General features: G+C 42.0%; 1 protein-coding gene across 1 annotated transcript; it reads right to left on the bottom strand.

Moving 5' to 3' along the window:
- Positions 1-203: 203 nt before the first annotated feature.
- Positions 204-16,698, bottom strand: cds2 (CDP-diacylglycerol synthase (phosphatidate cytidylyltransferase) 2). Its single transcript, XM_041937848.1, has 13 exons — positions 16,501-16,698; positions 11,134-11,276; positions 10,374-10,470; positions 9,735-9,832; positions 9,087-9,226; positions 8,115-8,173; positions 7,270-7,352; positions 7,017-7,104; positions 6,676-6,744; positions 6,185-6,337; positions 5,769-5,888; positions 5,415-5,518; positions 204-4,435 (listed from the first exon to the last, which is right to left on the bottom strand). Exons 1-13 carry the CDS (start codon positions 16,570-16,572, stop codon positions 4,300-4,302), a joined length of 1,362 nt encoding a protein of 453 aa, XP_041793782.1. The 5' UTR covers positions 16,573-16,698; the 3' UTR covers positions 204-4,299.
- Positions 16,699-17,948: the final 1,250 nt, after the last annotated feature.

Below are 17,948 nucleotides of genomic sequence, written 5' to 3'. Positions count from 1 at the left end.
AGCAGAGAGTCAGTGTTTATTTAAAAAGGTCCAAGCTTCAAGTATCATCCACTGACCCTTGAATATTGCAATTCCCTTAAAGAAATAAACCATTTTGAAAAAAATCAGCCTGTAGGTGTAAGGTCAATTTTAAAATGGGGAAGAAGACCAAGAGGGAAGAAAGCTGGTCACACACAACACACCACATGATTTTTTTTTTTATTTATAACTTTAATTGTCTTTGAACCAAGGTGAAGCACATTTCAGCATCAAAGAGCACAACTTTTCTCTAGACAAATGTACAACTCAACACAAACCATTGCACAGTTTAAGAATAATATACTGAAATCATACAGCTGTATAAGAGAATCTATAAACACAAAATAAAATGTGCACAAAGGGAAGCCTAAAGTATGTGGGGACAATCACAACTCCCACATCCCTTTCACAGGGTCCAGGCTGGGCAGGATTCACCATGTTGGTTAAAGACGGCACAGAGGTGTTTCCTGGGTGCCATGCAACGAAACAGAAAATAATCAGGTTTCTTTTTTAATAGTAGTATCTCATATATTCTGCCTCCCCATGAGCGACTCTTAACTTTAGGGAAACTGGAATGTACCAAACAGCAGTAGCTAAGGGTGAGACCCCTCTGCTCAGACGCAGCATCAGTGTCGCGCTCGATCAGCCGACCACAGGAGCTCCAGCTCTCTCTAGTGGCCGTCTGTAACACCAGACAGAGAACATGGCAGTACAGAGCTGCAGGGCTAAAACGTCACACATCAAACCGCCAGAGACGCACCGGCCTCACGTTATTTTCTGGAAACTTCCTGTCTACTCAAAGGGAGACAATGCAACGCAGTTGCATCAACTTGCACCGCGACACAGAAGTTGACACACAACAGCTACCGGGGGAGAGCCTAGAAAACAACCAACTGCACGAAAGCCACAGCAAGAAAAGACAGAAAATACCTCTCTATCCCAAAACTCTCTCTCCTATATGGCAATAACAATTCCTTAAATATTCCTCTAACCAAAAATACTTAAGAACACTCAACATGTTTCTAAACATCTTAAATGTACAATATAGTAACTTTGAAAAGGTTTCATTTGCTTACAGTAAATAAAATAATTAATTTAAGAAAGATAAAGTTGAGCGTCAGACCGGCCGGGTGTCACACAAGTCGAACCGAAGACCAATGAAATGACATCAATAAAAATATGAATGGAGCGACATTCAAATAAGGGGAAACACATGTGAAGTCATACTTGGTTTATACAGCTGTTCTCCAGCTGAAAAAATACTGAAGTCAACTCTCAGTAAGTGATTGCCATGATGAAGCAAAAGCTGATTTTGGGTAGCAAAAAATCCTGTTTGTCCTTTGGTTAAAAATCTGCGTCAATGTTTTGAGGACAGAATGTAAGAGGAAACTGAAGGTAGGAAAGCATTTGTAAAATGATCCGGCTTAACAGCACATTTAAAAGCTGATTTATACGATTACCACCATGTAGAGACACCTTGACACTGACCTTCACATCCCTGCTACACTGACTACTGTATGAATGGCCATATTGCCATTTCCTCCTGTACCAACAGGTACACAAACAGCTGTGCCTGGGTTACACCGATACAGAGTACTACAGGTGAACACCTATAGTGCTTCACTTAACCTCCAGAGTTCATTTGGCCTCCACCAACAAAGAGAAATCAATTCTTAGAGAAACAAAATGATGAATGTGCACAAACATGATGGACAGCCTGGGTGATTGGTTGATCAATGAGTATGGTCAGATGATCAGAGCCTGATATTTATCTTATCACAGTTGGACCCACATACACTGAATATATCATGTTGGCCGCAATGTCTAAACACCTCGAGAGCACAACAAGCCAGACACGTGTGGCCATTTCCACATTAACTTGGCCGCACCACTTTTAACCATCTGAGCGGAATCATCTGGAACTTTTAAGTACAAGTGGAATTTAAATTATCACCTGGAAACAATACCAACAAAAAGTCTTACACATCTTTGTATTCTTTAAATGCAAGTGCATTTGCTGTCAACCAGTTGTATAGTGTAAGATATAAAGAACTAATAAATAAGTCAGTCATGAGATTAAGTCAATTAAATAAAATAAAAATATTTAATAAAAAAAAATGTTTTTTTTTTAAAAAAAAGACACCTCCAACCCAATGAAAATTAAGAGAGCAGATTGCATTGGCAGCTTTAAAAGAGTCCTCCAGCAATTTAGAATTGCACTTTGACAAAGTTGGGTGACTCACTACAGATTAAAAGGAGAATCGTCAAAATTGATGCATCACATGCAGAGATATCCTGACTTCTAGGCAGCGGTGGAATAGTCAAATAAAATGACGTCCCATGTCTTTTCCTAAACACTTGTTATGAATTGCTCGCCACAAATTGTGAAGAAGAATTCATAGCAACTTAGCAAAAGACAACCGTGGTGCTGATAGAGAATCTGACTTACACTGGGCTACTTGATGATGCAACAGCAGCTGTTACTGACATGGACCTGACGTGGTCGCTAAAAGGAGTTGTGGGATGGCTTTATCTCCTTTCCTTTCATAAAGGATGGTCAGTGTACCCTATGCTAAAGGAGAACAGAAAGGAAGCACCTTTCCTTAGCATTGAGAGAATTCAAACAGCTCAGTTAGCTTCCTAAACAAAAAATGAGTATTCAAACGCAACGCTAGTTTCCTAAACACTTGAGCCCAAATGTCCCATAATGCAACACAATCACATCTTTCATTAGATCCTCTTTTTTTTTAACGCAGGCTTTCTTTGAGAATTCGAGGTCACGCTTACATCCACTGACATCGCCATGACATCATCATGGTTATTTTCTCTTTTCTCCAGCTCCCTCCACCACAGAAGACATTAAATGCAACTGTTTTCACAAGCTGAGCAGTACTGGCAAGTAAACTCATCTTCAAGTGTAAGATCGAGGCCCCTGTAACAGACGGAAAACATACCTGCAGAGCTAAAAATGAAATGAAGTCAACACTGGAAAATATTCAGATGTTATATTTTGCCACCAAACGAAAGAGACGTGCCAGAAACATAAACATCACAGAATACACTGTAAGAGCTGACTGCATTGACAAACTCCAGCAGATCCACGAGACCACACCTGGCACAGCTGCTGTCACACTTACAGGTCTGACCAGTGGTAGTCATATATTCAGGGTTTCTGCTCTGAGGCTGTGAGCATGGCCATCTTACAACACACAGCAGAGACTGGCAGTGTAGAAACCATCACTGTGCCTTACTTCTACTGTCCCATCCCAACAATGTCACCAATATAAGCCAGAATGCAACAATCCCACCTGAACCTGTGTTAAACCTGTAACAGCTCCTTGGAGATAAAAAGTATTAACACAGACTGGCTCCTTTAAAACATGAACGTGTTCCTTCTCTGACTACCTTTCTGCTGCTTCCATGAAACAGCAGCCAGGTGAGGGGACACTGTGTGACCCAGCAGCGAGGCCGACAAAAACAACCACACGCAGACTGGAGTCAGTGTTTGTACGATGCACTGCTCCTCTCATCTTAGGAAATTACTGCTTGATAATACCTGATTTTATACTGTCAGTGATTTGGCTGAGCAAAGGAAGGTTTTGAAATAATGAATGGCAGTGAAAACACAGGAAAAACATACACACACACACAGTCATAAATGCACATGGCTGATGGCAAAGGTGAATTTAGTCTGAATAAAACAGACATTAAGATATAATAGAACATACCGAATATAAAAACCATCTATGTATAAATAGAGACGATCACGATAAAGAAAATTAAAACCTAAATTCGGCGAGGGGGTGTAGCTGGGATAACAATACAGTGAGTAACTGGGTTGAGAGCAGTGCATTAAAACAAAAACAAAAAAGTACAATAAAATATTAACACACATTAATAGGTATATAGAGGTTATCTTGTATACAAGTAGAAATGTACAGCTGACCAACGTTTTGTTCAACAGTGTGAATAGACAGAAGTTGGCTATAATGGAAATGTGTAACAGTACAGTAATTGACTAACTCAACCTGAAACACTGGTGTCAGAAACATGATTCACAGACAGTCTGAACACAAATACGCTCGACTCTCACACCCAAATGAAATGGAATGACCCAAGGCTGAAGGTTTTGTTTGTTTTGATTTTTTTTTTCTTGGATGTGTTCTCGCTCACACGAGGCGCTGCGAGTGTCCCAGAGCTCTGGGGCTGCGCAGGGCCCTCGGGTTCTGCCCTCCTCGCTGGTCTCCCTCTCAGGGCGAGCCGGTGCGGGCGGGGGTGGCTCTAGGCGGCGGCCTCCTCCAGCGCTGGCAGCAGACCCTTCTCTGTCAGGTGAGCCTTCAGGGAGTTGAAGATGTGGAGCTGCTGATCGGGACGGAGAGCCAGGAGCTGCTGGATGACTTTGCTGGGGTTGGGGCCCCTGAGGGGAGGGCGAAGATAATCAAACACACATCCACCATCCAAAAAGAAATCAGGATTGAGCTTTTACTAAATTGGTGATTGTCCAGTCACGCTTTACCAACCACAACTTGGCTTATAAGGAATGGATTAAACAGCATATCTATCTGTTTTAAGGTGAGCTGAAATCATTAGCATGCCCTGCTTATTAGCCTCATACCCACAGGAGCAACCACTTCTGAGGAAGAATTAGCATATTTTTAGATGCCATTAACATTATTTTATGGAGTTCCAGGTTATGTTAGCAAAAGCCCTGTTCAGGACAGGTACATCCCCGTGTTGCAGACAGCCCTGGATGCTACTATAACACAGTTTAAGCTAATGTCTGCACCTATGCGCTGCTTCGGTTAATTATGAAAATGGGAGAGCTCCAGCCAAACTTGTTATGCGAGATAGATATTCTCAAAGCCATCTGTCTTGTCTGCATAAAACAGACCATGCAGATGCAAGTATTCAAAAAGCATTATATAAGAGCAAATTAACAGTTCTGTAATACTAGGCTAACTAGTTACCCTGCAGTACCTGGGACCTGTAAGCTTTAGCTGCATCGTTACATGTCATCAAATGTATATTTAAGAACCTTCTGCTGGGATCTCATTTGCAAAACAGTCGGAGACATTAAAAGCTCAACAAGAGTTCCCAACCAACTCAATGAGTTAATGATAATTAGCAAGCTAGCTAGCTACCGCTGATAATAAGTGCCACCAACAGTTGGGATTTCAGCTGGCAAAGCAATGACAGAAGGGAAAGAAGTGAAAGCTGCTCTGTCTGAAATCAAGGACCCATTGTTTCGAAAATGACAACTACTTTTGATGGGACAATCAGCCTGTTATTACTGTAAACTGCACATGTGCAGTGCCTGAGACAAAATCTGACAATAGGCCAAATACCTGATAAATAACATGATCAAGTGTCATTATTTTATATAAATGTGTGCTCACCTGATGAAGCTAGCAATGTAGACATTTACAAATGTGGCCATGAGGTACTGGCAGTCAAATCTGTCCATGATGCCGCCATGACCCGGGATTGTGTTGGCAAAATCCTGAAAGGACAAAGGACAGTACTTCAGCTTGGACTGCTCTTCTAAACACATAAAAAGAGCCAAATAGACAGATAGTAACAGATGTAGTATATTTAATTTTGCAAATCTAGAATATTTTTTATGGAATTAAGCACAAAGCACGGTATATCATGTAAAAATCTTAAACTACTGCAGTTAACTTCACAGACATGAAAAGAAACACTCTGCGGGAAACAGAGAGAAAGAAAGAACAGGCATCCTTCATTCCTACCTTGATCTTGAAGGCTCTCTTGAAGCCGCTGGCAAAGAAGCCACCAAAGGGTCCTACGATGGAGGCGAAGGACGAGAGAGCAATGCTGTGTATTTGGAATGGATAGAGACGCACTGTTGTCTGTGGAGACAAGAAGGAAGTGTTAGAACAGAACAGAGACCAGGTCCTGACATATCTACAGTTTATTGCATTGCATCAGATAGGCATTGTCCATAATGTTGGAGAGGAATCTGCACAATGAATATCTTGGATCCCTCTTATATTTTGGTACACTGGAACAACATACTGGCTTTGTACTCTAGTTATTTTATTCACACATATTCACATTAGTCTGAATGTGACTTATGGAGGCATAATGCAAAGAGAGACAGTGAAGCCACAAGGATGCCAGCAGGAGGAGATAAGGTGAGTCTTACCCATCCAGTGACAGACTCCAGGACGCTGGGCAGGGCGTAGTCCTGGAGCTGGAAAAGCTCTGATGGCTCACAGTCCACCTGGAAGCTATTGGAGTCGTTGTTGAATTCCACCGGACACACAAAGTAGCGGCAGCCAGCCATCACATAGGAGAGCTGGGAGGAGAGGATAGAGAAGTGTTTACACCTCAGCCTGCTGCTTTGTCGTATTTTAATATGTGTGTTACTGTGGCCGAATGTGTGTTCACACCAACTGGGAACATACAACAAGCAAGACACGCTTAAAAGATAAGTGGCTGCAGATGCTACATGCTGAATGAAAGCCTGTTTATGCTGCTTCGAGTGATTTCTTTGTAAACATCACATCTCAGCCCTGTTTGCACAGATCTTTCCAATTCTTAAAACTTGTGGGAAAATGTCAACACTGGTGCGGATCAAAACAGACAAAATGTAGAATTCTCTGTGAAGGCATGAGAAAAAAAAGCCAATCTTACCATGATGCCAAACACGATGGTGGAGAAGAATCCACCGATGAATCCCTCCCACGTCTTCTTAGGCGATAGCTGCAGAGGACAGAGTCAAGGTGTGGATACAAGGTTACTATATCAACACGATACTTTGAATTTGTCCATAATGAATACCCAGACCTCTTAGACACTGATTATGTTTGCCACGCAGTACTGACTTCCCCTGACATTACCACTAATACTGGACAGGAGAGTAACCCTCAAACATTGTGTAGTAATTTAACAGATATACATGAATTTGATTGGTGAAAAAGGACATCAGGCATCTGTATTAATGATTTATAAGGAATAACAGTGAGACAACCAACCTTGATGAGAGGGGTGCGGCCGAAGAAGAAACCAAACATGTAGGCCATGATGTCATTACAGATCACACAGGAAATTGGCACAATGAACCTATTTATACAAAGAACAGTCTACATAAGAGTCGCGTATAAGTGTGAATACGTTTTATGAAACAGGGCGTGAGTGGTTAGGCAATTTGAAAAAGAAATGAATTTTACTCACTACTCTGTTCAAACAAAAAGGCTACGTATGAACACAATTAGATTGTTCACTTACCAAATCATGCCCTCAAACAGGTTGTGAATGATAAGGTGAGACTGAGTCACCACAATCAGCAGAGTCACATGGGTCCAACCAAACTGTGGAGGCAATACGACCAGGTTAAGGAAGTATGTTTACACTAGGATAAGTTTAAATGAGCCTGCGATTCAAACCTTATCATTCATGATTGTGACAGCGAGTCTTTACTTGGCAGACTGGACGTAGAGTAACTACGTGTCCTGAAATGATTTCTTGCTCTTCCACCACCCAGAGATTAGTGTGCATGGTGACCACAGAGACGAGGATTTCCCAGAACAGAATCTTGTGACCAGATAATGGCTTGATTAAATGACACTGACTGGAAGACGTGGGTGGAGGAAGTGACTTTTTCCCTACATTAAAAACTAGCTGAGCTTCTCAGCTACAGACAGCAGAAGACTGTTAGCAGCTGACAGGTGAGGATGTTTGTGTATGTGTAGCTGCAAAGCTCCCCTCCCAAGATAAATACATTCATATAGGCAGCAGAGGTTTTCTTCCAGTATGTGAACAAAGACATGTTTATTCTGTCTGGGTCTCCTCAATCACCAAGACCTGGGTTTGTTTTGCTTGGTGGGCTCAGTGGACCTTACCCATAGAATAGATGTTGTGTTACATGATTGGATGCTCTTTACAACATTTTTTCTGCACTGTTGGTTTTCTCATTAACACGACCAACTGCTGAAATGACTGCGTGCCAGACATTTCTATCAGTGCAACCCTCTGACCCACTTCTCCATACACTTGCCTGTATTTTAGCAAGCCTCATCAATAGCCCAGCAGCCTTGAGGCTGGAGGCCAGGAGGAGGCAGGGGGCCACTTACCATGTAGAACTGAAGGCGGTAGTGTTTCTTCACCAAACTCAGCACAAACATGCAGAAACCTGCAAAAATAGGACAAATACAGTGTGAAATACTCCTGACCCAAGTGTCTCACAGAGGAGAGAGATTAATTATGTCAGAGTCCAGGTGATCTTTGGTCAAACACAGCTACATTTAGCTTGAGCCACTTCAGATGAAGGCCAGAGTTAATGTGCAGCGAAGACGACTGGAGCCTTTTGTTTCAGGCTGTGTACAAGACTGAGATGAGGAGAGGATGCTGCGCAGCAGACAGCGTGTCAGACAGGTCAAGACACACATAATGTGGACCCTGACATTCACTCTTTTCCAGGTAAAAATGTCTGGCCAAAACACTCCAGACCTGAGCATTTTCCAGCACATCAAGGAATGAGATCAATATCTACAAATGCGCTCTGCTCGAAGGCAATGTGAGAAGGCTGGACCCTTCAGTTTCACCTTGAATCAAATAGGCAAGAGGCAGAAACAGTCAGGGCGCTTCCTGCCTCTCCACATCCTGTTTGGCACCAGCCAGCTGCTTTAGTAGCACTGAATTACTAACTGACAGCCTACAGTACAGGAAGTGGGACTTCTACAGTTAGCATTAGGGGTCTGAAATAACTAATTTTGAACAGACCTAATAATAACAAAGATTTTTTGTGTATTAGGCTACAATAAAACTTACAGTCACTTTCAAATAGACAGTTGGAGTTGGATAACAGTGTTAAGAGTGTTTCTGGTTTCCCACAGGTGACATCCTCTCTGCTTAGCCATTAAAACTGTCAGTGCAGTCGTATGCACCGTACAAGAACACGATGATGTGACTTATTTACATAATGAAAAGATAACTGTGGAAAGTCAGTGCACTTTACAGGAAGTTAATATTGTTCAGTTAAGACCCCCCTCCCCCCACACGAAGACTTTCAGGCTGTACTTTCTGCTGGAGGCTCGGCATTGTACCTGTGAGGTAGAGGGCAAAGGAGATGAAGCGGTGGTATTTGCTGAGGATGCGGAGCGGCTCCTCCCTTTGCACCAGTGTGAAGAAGTAATCAGTCACGGTCTCACCATAGAAGAAGTAGTTCACACACAGCAGGAAGTACCTGCGGGGCAGAGGGGTGCAACAAATGTACACATCTCACAGCTTAGTGACAGCGCCGTGCATTCAGTATGCCTGCAGAAAAACCAGTGAGACATTCAAGCTACCACGTGAACAAACTGCTCAGTGACTCACTTCCCCGCATGAAAAAAAACTGAGCAGAAATGTTTTGCCAGTTCAAAATGACGAACTGTACATGGGACACAGCTTTGGCTTTTCAGACTCATGGCATACTGAATGTCAGGACTCTGCTATCTACCACACTATACTGTTCACCACTAATGCTAAAATCAAACGGCAGCGATGATTCACAGTATTCTTTGCTGTTTAGCTGATTGGGTTCATAATCTAAAATCTAGTCAGGATTTAAACAGGCGACAAACCAAACCTCGGGAAGTCTGCAACGAAATAAAACACGAGAAAACACAATATGAAAGAAGCAAGCAAGGACGTTTACTGTCTTCATGACACCTCTATAAAATGTGTGTTACTGTGTTTGTGTGTGCCCTCACCAGCTCAGCGTCCTGAACCAGGGCAGGTGGTAGGAGTGATACACACTGTAACCGATGGTGATGATTTCCTGGAAGCACTTGATCTGAACACAGAGGACCTGCACAGAGAAACACTGCGTCACCAGGGACCAAACTACTGGAGCATTACGACTCTGTGTGTGTGTGTGTGTGTGTGTGAGTGAGTGAGTGAGTGAATGAATATGTCCTACGTCCCCGTGTCCTAGTGACACAAAATGGCTGACAGGCCTATTTTCAGGGAATTCCCAGATGACAAGAGCAGCAATCCTGCATGTTCTTAGAGAGCCTGGATCCCATTAATCTACGAGATTGCACTTCATTTGTGTGATGAAGTTGAACTGAGCGTGGCGCAGAGAGCTATTATGAACCTCCATCCACTGCACAAGTCATTGAGAAAATGAAACCAATATAAACATACTGATATAAAGACCGTGGCTCAAACTTTCCATTTTAAACCATTAATGTTGTTAACTGTTTATCTCACACCTCTTCATCACCCCTCTCTGGAAGTCATTTTCCAACCAGTGTTTCACTCCACTGAAGTTACAAAAAAATGATTTCACAATTTCTGTAGGGCGACAAACTCAAGAGAACAACACCATCAGCGTTGTTTGTACTCACAATCATCATAAGCACCATGGGGCCCAGGTAGATGATGAGGAAGAAGAAGGAGATCATGGCTAAGGTGAGGATGCCTCGTACCCACCAGTTCTTCCATCTAAAAGGTAACACACACACACACTTCAGTTCAAAGTCCTTTAGAAAGTGAGCAAAACAGAGAGGTTAATAAACATAATGAAGCAGCTGAATAGTTTCAGTGTTTTCTCTGCCAAGTTTGTCGGACACGTCCTTCAAGACACCCTGGTGTTTATTATCATTTATATGTGAGGTGATAATTAATGATTATTAATATTACATTGTGTTAAAATAGTAGTGTCACTGTGTCTCAGACTGGGACTTCCCATGTTTGATACTAATAATGTGTCTGTGGGAATACAGGTTCAACAGTTCAACAGTGATTCATGTCCGCTGTTCAAAGTAAACTGTATGAGGAGGGATTCCTTTGCATGAGTCATGACACCTCCACATGTGGAGCTGTGCCTAAAGAGAAGGGATAACAAGGGCCTCGTTTAGGTTGGTAGCTCTATACGGAACAATGTGGTGACTCTTAGAACAACTGAGAACACACAATGGTTCCTAAATAAATAACGGGTGTCTAACTTGAAGAATTTTTTTCTATAATGTATGCTGAAGATCATCTATTCAGGGGAAGTTCACTGAGCTGGATCAACACCATCCATCCACCAAACACTGTAGAGGCAGCTGTCCCTACTGGAGACACAACTCAGCCATGTGGTCTTCTCATCAGCAGTGACGGTACCTTGAAGAGAGTCCAGACAGGGCCTTGTTCAGAACCACAGGGGTGTCGTCAGCAGGGACCGGAACCTCTGGGACCCCTGAGTCCAACTTGGACTCGCTGTCAGACACCCCATCTTTTTCCAACTTCAGCTCCCCGTCTGAACCCTGACAGCCAAACAGACAAAGCAGAAACGAGACAGTGACATTTAGCAAAGATACGGTGCTGCAGTGATAGGACAACATATTACATATGAGCAGCAACACAGAGCCTGTGCAGCTACAGGAATGTAAATGCAGCTCTTCATTTATGTCACAGTGTCAACATCTAGCTAGAAGCAAATACTGTTTACACGACTCCTGCCACAGGGATGGCCTCAAACAGAATCACATGACATGATATCTAGGTTAGACGGCTCTTGGTGTTTTTTGCCCTTTACAGTACGAACACAAAACACGTCTTTCACCATTTCCCCCAGCACTTTATTGCAAAAACAGTTCCCCACAGAAAACACGTCAGCTGTCTGGGCATGAAAAATTTCCTCAAAATACATTTCTCAGTGTCTCACTCAACCTTATTCGGAAACAAATCGGTCTGAGACATCTTTGAGTGAGACAGTGTCACTATCAAAGGTGGGACAATTACAGCAGAAAGAAGCAGCCACTCAGTCCCACGTTGTCTCAGCCAGCATGCAATGTTAGTACTGCAATGCTACTATTATTCTAAAGCAGTACAAATTCAAAAAACCTTGAAATGTTGTGCCTTACTTCGACAATGGGGATTGAGTTGTGTAAATGTCAGACAGACGTTAGCATAAACTCTCAGAAAGTAGCATCATGGCAATACAGGCATTATTTTAATGCAACCTGTAATAGAGCATAACAACGCAGTTAGCTTTGAAATAACGCTAGCTAACCGTTGCAGGAAGTAGGCTAGTTAGCCTGCCATGCTAACGTTTGTAGCTTCAGTTAGAGCACACAAACGCACTGTTTTGTCCATTCCTTAAACTTTTGCTTTTGCATTGTTGATTTTCAGAAAAGTCACCTGCCATAATCTTAAAATGCCAAGTTTCTCTCTCACCACAGCCCCATGCACACTGCTTCACCATGGGGAACAATCCAGAGGCTGACTGCCACGTAAGTTTGCTAAGCTATGATTGGATAATCACTACTTGAGAGAGGAGTTTCGCAAAAGATCAATAAAATACAGTCTGCATATCCAGAGAAAAGGTCTAGTTCGCCAAAATAACTGAAAACACCTGTGTTGGTGGATTACAGATGTGTGATACCGTTAAAAGGCTGGAAACTGTATTAGTCCCTTAATTTTCAATAAACATATATTCTGTAATCTGTGAATTGATATTGAATATAATATATTTGAGATATGTACTCAAACAAATCATTGAATAAAACAGCAGCAGATTCATCATATGAGGACAGATATGCAGTGTTAAGCGAATAGCAGCAAGACTGCCAGTGCAGGGTTGTGTGTGGGCGGCTAAACACTGCGCCAAATCATCTCCATCCATATTGTTGATTTCTCAGAACCATCTGTTTACTGACAGCCTATTCAAAACACACTGGTCTCCGCCTCTCCATGGTAACAACAATCAAAGGATGGATGTCATGAGACACGCTCACAGCTCGTCTGATGAAAACAGAGAGCTTTCTTCAGGTCCGTTTGTCCTTTCACTTTTCACCCCCCACTGACCTCTCTGCTGCTGGTGACCAAATTAGGCTCCGAGTTCTCACCTCGCACTCCCACAGCAGATGGTCGGCTTGCTGTTAAGTGACGTCCACTCAGTCTCACGCTCGGGCTTCGATGACACTGCAACATTACTGCAGCTGGAATCATCTTTGTTGCTTTTTGCCTAAACGGCGTGCCAGTTAAGCTGTGCTTCGCCCCACACATTTACCTTAACAATGATGACAGCAAGGTGTGGACGTTTCTGCCATGATTTAACAGTACATGTTTAAGAGCTTCATTCCCCTTTCTCAAGTTAAACATGCACTAAATGAGACTGTGACAGTGTAAAGTGGAATCAACCACCTCACAGTTACATGGAATAAACATGTTAATCTGTGCTGTGACAAATTCATAAAGTGAGAACTACGCCAATGTTTTAGCATTCAGAGGTTTTTCAGGAATTTCAGGGAATGAAAGTGCTGTGAAATGAATGTCCACCAACGTATTTTGCACATCGTGCACTTAAACTGAATGAAAATATGCACTTAACACTCGGATTATTTTGATAATAACATTACACACTGACTCTACGGCAGCGTATTTTCTCTGTTCCTGGTCATTAACGAGAAACATTTCTTGTTTTAAAAAGATCCTTTTGGTATTAAAACAAGAAACTTCTCTCGTGGGGTTGGGCGGTATACACTGTGCGTCGGTAGAAATGCATTCAGAGATTTGGCGATCCTGTTTCCACTACGGACGCTGTCCCTTCAGCTGTATTTACACACTGTCATTGACAGAGTGTGCGCTGCTACGCTGCCACACAGTGAGCGAGTGGGCCTGTTGATGACACTGCACCGAGAGGAGCTGCTTCGTACTCTTTTCTGCTTTCCACTATATATGTGGATATCAAAAGAAACCAAAAGTGTTCTTGTAGAAAACATTTTCCATTACCAGGAAAATTTCAATGACCTTCCTTCAAATTATATGCAACACTCCAGACTATATACACTATTAAACACAAAGAAGTATGCACTGACAATAACCGTCAAAACCCACCGAATGAAAGCAGGAGCATGCACAAGAAAACACACACAGACAGACCCATTATCCGCCCGCTGGTTTCTATGGAGACAGTAGCCGTCATTCAGGATGCTTGAGTTAAAAATAGGCGCTTGTTTCACACACACTCCTCCCCTTTCATGCTTTCTGGTAGACCAATGGAAACAGAAACAGCTAAATCTGCAAGTTGTGAAAGGATGAACACATTCATGTTTGTCTTTGGAAGGGTTTAAGTGCTTTTAGATGAAGATGTCTAAACCCCGACAAGGGTGGGTCCTTCAGAAATAAAGCAAAAAGGAAGAGAGGAGGTTTGTGGTTCAGGTTTTTAGCTGTGATGTGCTAAGACTTCATCAGCCACAAACATTTTCGAGCAACTGTTTTAAAATGTTTGGAATAGCTGAAGAGCGTGCGTGTGTTCGGACGGTCATTTAGAATAAGACTTCCGATCATGGCCTGAAAGAACACAGTCTTTGATAAGAAATACACAACTAGATGAGGCATCATGCAGACATGCAGGAATGGCATTGCAGCTGGAGTCTGACGCAACTTTAATGTTTATGAAGTTTAATCAAAGTGTGACTCATTCATGAATTTGTGAACTGAATTTCACTGAACCCGTTGCCAAAATACCTTGACTAATGCATCATTCATCATCATTTCATGAACTAATGTCAAATACTTTAGAGTTCTTCTCCTAAAGCTGATCCAGATGAAAAGGCCATACCAGGGCCAGAACAGATTTAACAATCATGTTTCCAAACTTTTTTCCCCACCATTGACTGTGTGATTGCTACAGAAATCATCCAGAGCAGCTTTATGTCTTGCATTTCTAAACTTCGTCTTGTGGGTGATTGTGGTGTGAAATTGCTTGTGGTCTTCCCTCACCTAAACTACGTGACAACTGACTATTTGCCTGAATTTCTACATCCACATAGGGCAGAAATTGTGGCAGACAATCTACAAGGTCTCCACATCTGCACTTGCATTTGGCCAGCTTACCCCACACTGAATAAATCCCAGTTCTGCTCTAGCATTTATTCTAGGTGGAGGCGTGGGTCAGTGTCAGGCTACCCTGTATTCTCTCTAACCAGGATCTTATCTTTAGCTGGCCAGATCCTGCTTTACACTGGCATTAATTCTACATGTAAAAACTGCTTTTACCACACAAAATGTATTCAGTGTAGACATGTAAGGTACACATCTGCATTTAAAGGTTTACTTCACAAACCAAATAAGAAAGGGTTAACTACAAAAATATTGGATAGGTATTCTGCATTGGTAGACACTTCGAATTTAAAAAGCCAGGTGATAATGAAGGGGGAAAAGATGTCAGCGTCATTTTCTTTTGTTAAATGATGACAGGGAGACATGAGATAGATAAAGTCAGATTGACACTCAATACCATCTTAAAATAGTTGGAACAGCACCTAAATATCACTATACCTAATTAAAATAATTAACTGATTACATAACCTGGCAAGCACTCCACATGAGTACCACAAAGGCAACTTCATTAAAAACTGTCTGCTAGGCTGTTCTGAAACACATCATGACACAAACACATCGAATAAATGACACTTCAGGAAAAGTCATGGCACTAAAAAGGCTTCACTGATAAATCACCGTTCTCCTGTGGGGATACAGCTAATGTCTCAACTCTTTCCATCTGCTTTTAGCTGTTTTCGGTATTCGTGTCCTCTTGTCCTAAATAGACCCCTACAGCCATCACCACGCCCCTTTCTTGGCTCCGACTATTCACTGGAAAGCAACTCTGACATCCATGTTGACAGCACACACAATGCATTTATTTCCCTGCAGTTTGAAGGCGACACGAGAGTAATTAGTATATGTTGGGAGACACGAGTCCGCCTGCAGCAGCTGTTGTTATTGTTGTTGTAGCAGTCAGACCAGCCAAGCTAACGTTGTTACACGATGTGAGGGAGCCCTCGACGTTCAGCAGTAACGTGAAATGTAAACACGCTGAAGTAAACTGTTGACTATTGCTAACACTGCTGGAAACACAAATACTTAAAAAAACAATAACGCCAGCTGTCTTCATCAGGAGGCGACATGGATCGTTTCGCTTGAAGCTTTTTCAACGCTTGCGTAGCGCTGATGTAAGACCGTGAATGTGGCTAGCTGTAAGACATCTGACCAAACATCAGCCGAATATTTTACAGTTCACTGTTGCTTTGCTCAGAATAAAAGACACACACCGCTTCAAATATAACTTAATGTTTATACTATATAAGGAGGGGCAATGCATACGTCGGCACTATACCTCATAAAGAAAACAAAGTTAATTTCGCTATTTTTTTTAGCTTGTGCATTTGGTCTGTCTGTTTTCACGACGAAAGCACACCCAGGAAGACCGTAAGTAGCATCAGCCAATCAAGTCTAAAATGTGAGCAGTTTGGCGGATGATTTGTATGGCGTATTTCAGTGGCTTCAGATGTTACTCTACCAAAAAAAGCGACTGTACCCAATGCAACCCAATGTTAATTACCGAATTTTGAGCATTTTGACAGGATTTTTTGTGTAGCTACACGACCCACAGGAACCCGCTATAAGACTCTCAAATAGCTTCCCGGCTAACTAGCGTTAGCATCGCTTTCAAATGGTGGGTTGACTCCTGGCTAACGTTACCTTGTCCTCTGACGCCTGCTGTTGTAACGTTGGGTCGGTGTCTCTGGCTCCACGGTGCCTTAGCTCTGTCATCTTAGCAGATTGTGGCCTAACGACAACAGCGAAGGTCCTGTGGCTCCGAGACACTCGTTATTTGGACTAACAGATCTCCTGCTAAGCTTCTAGCTCGATTATACACAGTAACACTTTTCACTGGAAGAACCCAATTGGTGTAAAGTGAGCTGGAATAAAAGATAAAGACAACTTCCGGTTTTCAAAATAATGTCCACATTGATAACGTTTAAGCGTAGTAGTACTGCTGCCGTCACACAAAGTAAATAAAAAATTAAAAACTGTATCCTAGACTCAGTTTGTAGTAAGTGATGTATTTTCTCCAAAAGGTATTACATTAATCTGTGTGCCAGAAGCTGTCGCTATAAAGGTGGAAGCATGTGAAATTAACTAAACATGATTGAAAAACCCTTAAATCCAGCATCATACACAATTAAAGGTATTTCTAAATGTACCTAAGCTTTATTTTATTGAGAGAAACAGAAGAACGGTAGGTGGAGGTGTTGTTGTTTGTACCGCTTCCATCAGGAAAGTGGTACAGGAACATCCGCACCACCACTACCAGACTGAGGGACAGCTTCTTCCCCAGAGCTGTCAGAGTTATCACCCCCAGCAGCCCCTTACTGCAGTGAGAGACTGTGAAAACTGTGAAAACTGTGAACCACTGCACACCGCACTTTTCCACCTACACCTACACCTCCACCTGTACCTTCTGTGTACTTAACTTTTAAGTACACACACACACACTTAACTAAATTATATACATTTTAGTATATTGGCACATTTCATTTCATTGGTATATTTTATTGTTTACTGTTTACATACATTTTAATATATTTCAGCTGCTGTCAGTACATTCCACTGGTATATTTTATTGTCCACTGGTATATTTTATTCTGTTGGTACATTTCACTGTGTATATTTTATTCTGCTTGTATATCTTATTCTGTTGGCACATTTCACTGACATATTTTATTGTTTATTGTTTAGTATATTTTATTGCCTTAGTATATTTTCATTCTGGTATATTTTTAATTGCATTTTTTTTGCACGTTGGTTTATTTTATTGTAGTTATCTTAATTTTATTCTTTCTTATCTTTCTTATTATCCTGTTTCTAACATGGGGGTTGCAATACAAATTTCATTGACATGTCATGCTCAATGGCAATAAAGAATCTTGAATCTTGAATCTTGAATCTTGTTCACTACCTGTATTATGCACCCTAGCTCAGGTCCAGCCCCAGCCCCTAAGCATGGCATCCAGAGTGGTGGAGCTGGACCACCCATTTGGCTCTGCAGTGGGCATTACTTGTCAATGGGTGCAGTAATACAGCAACACAGAATGCCGAGGGAAACTGGGGAATCTGTGGTTTGTCTGTGAAAAATGTAAGAAATT

This window comes from Chelmon rostratus, chromosome 5, assembly GCF_017976325.1.
Source record: "Chelmon rostratus isolate fCheRos1 chromosome 5, fCheRos1.pri, whole genome shotgun sequence".
Taxonomy (NCBI): Eukaryota; Metazoa; Chordata; class Actinopteri; order Chaetodontiformes; family Chaetodontidae; genus Chelmon; species Chelmon rostratus.
The sequence above is the reverse complement of the archived record's forward strand: the minus strand, read 5'-3'. Positions and strand labels throughout refer to the sequence as shown.